This window comes from Sparus aurata, chromosome 12, assembly GCF_900880675.1.
Source record: "Sparus aurata chromosome 12, fSpaAur1.1, whole genome shotgun sequence".
Classification (NCBI taxonomy): domain Eukaryota; kingdom Metazoa; phylum Chordata; class Actinopteri; order Spariformes; family Sparidae; genus Sparus; species Sparus aurata.
Window position 1 is genome coordinate 5689195 of NC_044198.1, and position 6645 is coordinate 5695839.

Consider the following 6645-nt stretch of genomic DNA (forward strand, 5'->3'; position numbering starts at 1 on the left):
AGTAATGGTGGACCTCCTACCTCCTGTGTAGAGACCCTGGTGATACTACGAGCAAAGTTTCATGTTGTGTCGAGCCTTCTTAGTGTTTTAAAAATAGTGATTTTGATGCTAGCGTCAGAGTGCCCCTGCACCCCATTGAAAATTAGCTTGCCCTGAAACAAAACTACGGTAAATCTTAAAAGTGCCTCTTTCGTCGTGATTATGCTTTTACACGAAGGTCTGACTCATATTCAATCGCAAATAAAGCCTTGGTTGCTTTTTGGCGAGAGTTTCACTTTAACCCCTTATAAATAACTCCCTCACAGTAAGGCAAGTCAATGACTTCACCAATATGACATTTCATTGTAATTGAGTTGCTTTTATTTGTCATCCGGGGAACAAATGAACACTGTCACATACAACACATCCAGTCATGAACATCAGATCTGGTTCAACAAATTTAAGAATATCACACTTTTAAACAGAAGCAAACCGATAACATGAAGATTGTCTTCAGCCCTGTGAGTCATATTTCATTTGGGAAAAGATGAATTTACAACCTGTAATTAAAGCAACCAACCGTGGCAATAACTCAGCCTTATTCACTGTGTACAGACAACAGACGAGAGCTAACAAGACAAACAGGACACACCCGCCACAGTCTGTAAACATACTGCTGTGGGATACATACTCTGGATGCTTCAAGCAGATGTTTGGTTTATTTTTCTTTTTTTTTTGGTGGATAATTTCAGTTCATTATATTTGTTATGATAATCTACTATGCACTAGTTCTAACAAGCGTGTGCAACAGGTACAACACTTAAAATTCTTTGAAATGCTGAAAATAAAACAAGAATACAAATAAATACTCTAAACAGCGTTTCAGGAGCATAGCTATGTAGAAACACTGACTATTTTTGGGACACCGGATTCCACCATAGTGACCTGCCTGTACATTCCTGACCAGTTCAGACTTAAATGTTAAAAACAACAGAGCCACAACATGTAGTTGTTTTGTCGACATCTCTACGCAGTATGGTCTTTCGTGGCTAAAACAGTTCAGGTCTTCCTGTCATTTCAAACAACAACAACAACAGAATGCTCAATGTAATGTCAATAATACTCTTGAAGGTACATTTAACACCAAATAATATATCTATGTAAATAAAACACTATTTTTGCAAGGCACCATTTGTCAAAAGACATATTGATGAGTAAAAGTCCAACTTCCAAATAATCAGTAGTGGCATGTTGAAACTCAGTACCTGTGAATCAGCTGTGAGAGTGTTTTTAACAACACTTTGAATGTCCCTAATTTGATTCTTTACATTTGTCTCAATATGTGAAATGTGAAATTAGAGGTTTTTTCCTTTCTGTAAAACATCAAAAGGCCTGAAAATCAAACCTGCTCTTTCTATAAGTTGGTTATTTATCCTACAGTTCATGCACATCATTTGAATTGTAGATACATTTCTGGGTTGGTGTGGATTGGAGCTGCTCGACTGGTTGGGTTGAAGCTAAATCTGTGGGGCCAAGGACTTGCTGTTGCCATCTTTGTCAATTACTGGATTGAACAGAACATTTGAATTTGGAAATTTCTGGAATGAGTCTAGCAGTGGCAGATGGGTGACATGTATGTGGCAACCTCCACTGCTGACACTGAGAAACCTGCCACTTGAATCAGACTGTGGGTTAATGCTCACAACTTGACTCACAGTTTCCTCATAATGACACATGTTTGATTAATAAGCACATGGTTAGCTGTTCACTTAGTTGTCTCCTCTGTTTTCTGTGGTGGGAGCAGTAGTTGGAATCAAGTGTGTAACACACACAGGTGTGGTTGTTATCCCTGGTGGGGGCGTGACATTTGGCGTAGTGGAGGACATCGTGGTTTGTTCAGTGGAGAGCACACCCCCGTCTCCCATAGTGGTGGCTGAAGTTGCAGTGGTGCTCACAGCCGGTGTGGTCGGATCAGTGGTCAGAACTTCCTCAGAAGACTCCTCTGAAGATTGACTTTCTGAAGATTCACTAGATTCCCATGACTCCAGCGACTGATCTGTCTCTCTCTCCGTCTCTGAAGAGTCCTCGTAGCCTGAAGAGTCACTGCACCACCAAGACCACCAGCTATTCCTGTCCAGCCATCCCTGCTTCCCGTAATTGTCAGGGATGTCGGCATCGTGATGCCAGCGCCAACGAATCTGAGAAGGGAAAGTGAGAGAGGTTACACTCAGATACAGTCAGATTATTTATTCACCCCTATTCAACAAGCACACACGGTGCTGGTTACCAACGATATCCTGTCAGAATTTAGTATGAAGCCTGTTTCCTGCGCTCAACATGTGCTGTATTCAGTTCAAATTAAAGGCCCTTTAGTGTTACAGCAAACAGAAACATTCAATGACTGGCAGGGTTCACACAGGGTGCTCTGAATGTGACTATTGTCATTTTGTGGCACTTGTAATTTAGTCTAAACTACAGTTTGGCTGAGGCAGTAACACACGTACAACCGCAGCGACTGCAGTCAGACAGTAACACTCAAAATGAGTCATCCCAAACAATGAAGTGTTGAAAATAGCATGATTATATATTGTTACATTTACTAAATTAAAGGAGCTACATGAAGGAATATTTGTTTTCAAATATCTCAAATGAACTAAAATAGTGAACATAATTTAAAAGTTTTGATGCTATGTCAAATGTATTATGTTGTAGAGAGCTCCTCTGTATGGGCAGTCAGCTAAAAGGGTTGCTAGCTGCACAGCTAACTGAGCTAACTAGCTAGTGTGAATTTGACAGGTGGCCAGTTCTGACACTTTAAAGTGATAGAAATTTACACCCACTCTTGTTTCTTTCTCCTCTGTTTGTGGGGACCCCACCCTGGCTATTATATAAAACTCAGCTTCCAGTGACTAGAGAGAAACATTTTAATGGTTGAAGGAAATTGTTTGTATGACAAAAAAATAATTTAAATAGTTTAATTTAATTTCTGGGTTGGGACAGCCCTTCTCAGCACTCTACATTATCCCGTGATTTGAATGGAAATCACTGAGTAACAAATATACAAGCTCATTAGATTAATGCAAGACGTGCCGCATCCCACATGAAGCATATGCAGTGTCTAACATTGTTGGCCCACCTTGTTGCCAAAATACAGAACTTCGCCGTTGTCTCCACTCGCTCAGTTACTGCACTAATTGAATATTAATGAAGGGGTGCTATTACAGAAGAACACTAAATGGCACTGTCTTCTTTTTAGCAATAACATGCAAAGACGTATGATAGTTATTTGGTCAAATAGCTACACAAGTCAAGACAAACACTGTATATCCCGATAGGTAAGTATTTAAGTTTAAATTCAATTTTAAAAAAAAAGCAAAATGGATGAGCTCTCACAGCTGATTTTTGTGTTATTTGTAACCAACCACTAACTACTTTACATTTTACCATATGTGCAAGCACATGCATTTACAATAAACAGTATTCAGTGGAATATGTATAAATTAAGTAGAAAGAAACACAAAGTCATAAGTACATTGTATCCTCCTAGAGGTCACAACATTACACCCCATGACAAGAATGGGTTGTTGAAACAAACTCTGATGCTCATAATTTAGCAATTGGTAGAGCCACCCAGTAATTGGAAAAAAAAAACAACGTTTTAATGAGACACTAAAATAAAGATCCTGAGATCATTAAAAATCAAATCGAAAAAGTAAATCCATCCGTATCCAACATAAACAGTGAATTGTCCAATGACTTACAACACTTTGCAATGCATAGAGGTCCAGAATCTCTCGAATATAATCTGTGTTGTATTCATACTAGAAAAATACTACAGTTTTACTATAGCATGGGGTTGAAAACCTTCAGGTGTGTGAGTGATTGCAACAAAACACAACTGTTGGAAAACTGAGTGTCACAGTCATTGAGATAGCAAGAGCAGTGACGGAGGAGGATGAGGGAAGATTCATTTGCAGCTTTGTGGTTAGCTTACCGGCTTAGCGGAGGCTGTTGTAAGAAGGACGATGACGAGGGCGGATGTCAGAAGAGCCATCTGTGATTGGTTCATGTCTGCGAAGTAGGGAAGCCACAAACAAAAACAAGACACTGTCAGAGGCTGCGCTTAATGAACGTAATGACACCCGAGAACTACAATTAAACAGTTAATGTAATAATGTGATGTACGTTTTTTAAATAGGCAAAAACTTCTATTAACATATTCCTAATAAACCCCTAAAACATCATAAGAAATAAATGAAAAAAAAACAAAAACATAATTGAAATAATATAAAATACATTTGAAAAACTTACCAGTTTTCTGTAGCACCAGATATGTTCTTGAGTTCTCTCTAACTTCTCTTAAATCCTGTGTAAAATGAATGGGATTCTGTGCAGCTGTGACCACTCTCTGTGTCAGAAAGGCTTCTGACCTCCATACAGGGTTGCTGCTCATATATGCTGCCTGGACAGAGAGGCTGGGCTGGGCAGGGCTTTGATGGGCAGGATATCAGTGGGGAAGATTGGGCAACATTGGGATGCCTGGGGCTAGAGTGGAGGGGAGTGGCAGGAGCGGAAGTTTACCACACTTACAGATCACCCACATGCTGAATCAGCGGCAATGTTATTTATTTTGTTTTTTTTTCCTTTGTGGCAAATGTACAGATATTTTACTATTTGGCAACAAGTTTGTTGTTTTCCTAACTCTTTTTTTTAATAACTAAAACTCCTATGTGGTGTACATGTGGTTGACAAAATACCAGGAACAACTGAAGCGCAATCCAATAAATATTCCTGCATCAAATAGTACTATTTTGTACCTCAGCATGTCAGAGAGGTGTTGATTCAGCTCATTAAAGTTTGTGTTGCATGTTGATGTGATCACAAGTGTGCCATCAACATATATCCAATAATGATTTAAAAAGCTCATTCTAAGGTTACAAAAACACAATGATCTTGATTGCAGGTGATTATAAACCAATAAAAACACAATGATGAATATCATATTCCTTTTCTGCCTATAAATCCCTTTAAATGTGCAGTGTGTTGAATTCACATTCCACACAAATATGTTTTGAACTCAAATTCTAACATATAGCCCCTTTAAAGATAAAATATCACATACTGGACCTCTTATGGCTACACCATTTCACTGAACATAAATATTCTCAATGTATCCTTCAAAATTAAATACACAGTTCTCTAAATAATCCTGACATATTTGATGTTACCTCTTTATTTATTTTTAATTTACAGTAAAGTGCGATGATTTTGAGCAGTGTTTGGCTATGGTTTTGTAATAGCATGTCAAAGTGAAAGTCAGGCTACGGATGTTGGAATAGTGGGCAACAATAACGGGCAACAGTCTTTCCCAAACAATAATATATGCACATGCTATAAAAAGAAAGACTTTTAACATGTTGGGATTGGATTGGAGACATGATCCAACATACAGACTCAGTCTGGGAGTGCTGAACAGAGGCTGGAATGTTACAGTGTCAGAATGGAGCAACACTTTGATCAGACGTGTGTGTGTGTGTGTTGGACACAACTATGTTACTTCATCACTAAAACCTTTCCCCTCCTCTCTTCCTCTGACTTTTCCCCGTGGAAATTACATATACACCTCAAGATGAATCATAAACAAAATGAATCATAAAGAGTTTCAAATTACAAGTCAAAGGACACTGATCAACACAACAATCAATTCTGTAAATGTTAGACCTCACACGGAACCACATGTACAACCAAAACCACGTCAATCAGAACATGGAGACGCATGAACAAACATAGATGTGTTTTTTATTTATTTTCAAAACCACTATCCCACTATCCACTTTATGCTTTTGAAAAACACATGCAGTGGAAGGTGAACATTCTCATGTAATTCCCTCTGAATGCAAGACGTGAGGACTGTTTTTAACTTTATTTATTTTTATTTTTTGCAGTGGTTTCTTCTGTGTTCTTTGTTAAGACCAGCTACATGTTCCAAAATGGTGGCAGTGGACCTTTTCCCCACAGAGAACCTATGTTTGTTTTCTGGTGTCCATGAGGCTTGACTGATTTAAAAAAACAAAAACAAACAGCTGAGTTTGCTGTTGGGAAGCCAGTGAGGGCCTTGTGCTTATCGTGTCTGTTTTAATCAAGCACGGGCGTGAGACAACTTTTGGTGTAGTGTCCGCAGATGAGTTATAAGTCGCTCATATAGATACCCACTGACAGACTACAAAGACTTGTGTGAAACATTAAATCACTAAATATATAAGTTATTCAACAAAAAGTCTTTGCTCTCTGGGGAATTATTATCTAAGCATTTTCTTACTCCCATTAGCTGCTTTGGCTCAACAACTGTTGATCGGATATATTGTTGGAATGACAGTAACTGTATACCTTAACTTCAGCAAGTTACCATTACCACTGTGAGCACTGACATTAGCATTTAGCTCAAGCATGGCTAAGTAACAGAAAATGTCCATCTTTTTTACATTGGAGGTTAAAGTTAAGCCAATGTAGGCTTTGACTTTAACCCATCTGTCATTCCCACCTAAATATTTTACCTTGTTTGAGGTCGGAAACCAATGTCTTTCTGATGTTAAACTGACATCCATACAGAAAGGTGTATGTGCCTAATATGCATTATGATGTCTGTTAAAGTTGATACATGAAGTC

The 6645-nt window shown here is 38.5% G+C and overlaps 1 protein-coding gene across 1 annotated transcript; it reads right to left on the reverse strand.

Moving 5' to 3' along the window:
* Positions 1-366: 366 nt before the first annotated feature.
* scpp8 (secretory calcium-binding phosphoprotein 8) lies at positions 367-4381 on the reverse strand. Its single transcript, XM_030436386.1, has 3 exons — positions 4291-4381; positions 3974-4050; positions 367-2177 (listed from the first exon to the last, which is right to left on the reverse strand). Exons 2-3 carry the CDS (start codon positions 4046-4048, stop codon positions 1749-1751), a joined length of 504 nt encoding a protein of 167 aa, XP_030292246.1. The 5' UTR covers positions 4049-4050; positions 4291-4381; the 3' UTR covers positions 367-1748.
* Positions 4382-6645: the final 2264 nt, after the last annotated feature.

Excerpts from the sequence above, each read along its gene's own strand:
- scpp8 (XM_030436386.1), bottom strand. The coding sequence starts at position 4,048 with ATGAACCAATCACAGATGGCTCTTCTGACATCCGCCCTCGTCATCGTC. Across the intron at positions 2,178-3,973 it reads CAACAGCCTCCGCTAAGCCG|ATTCGTTGGCGCTGGCATCA; the intron begins GTAAGCTAACCA and ends TTCCCTTCTCAG.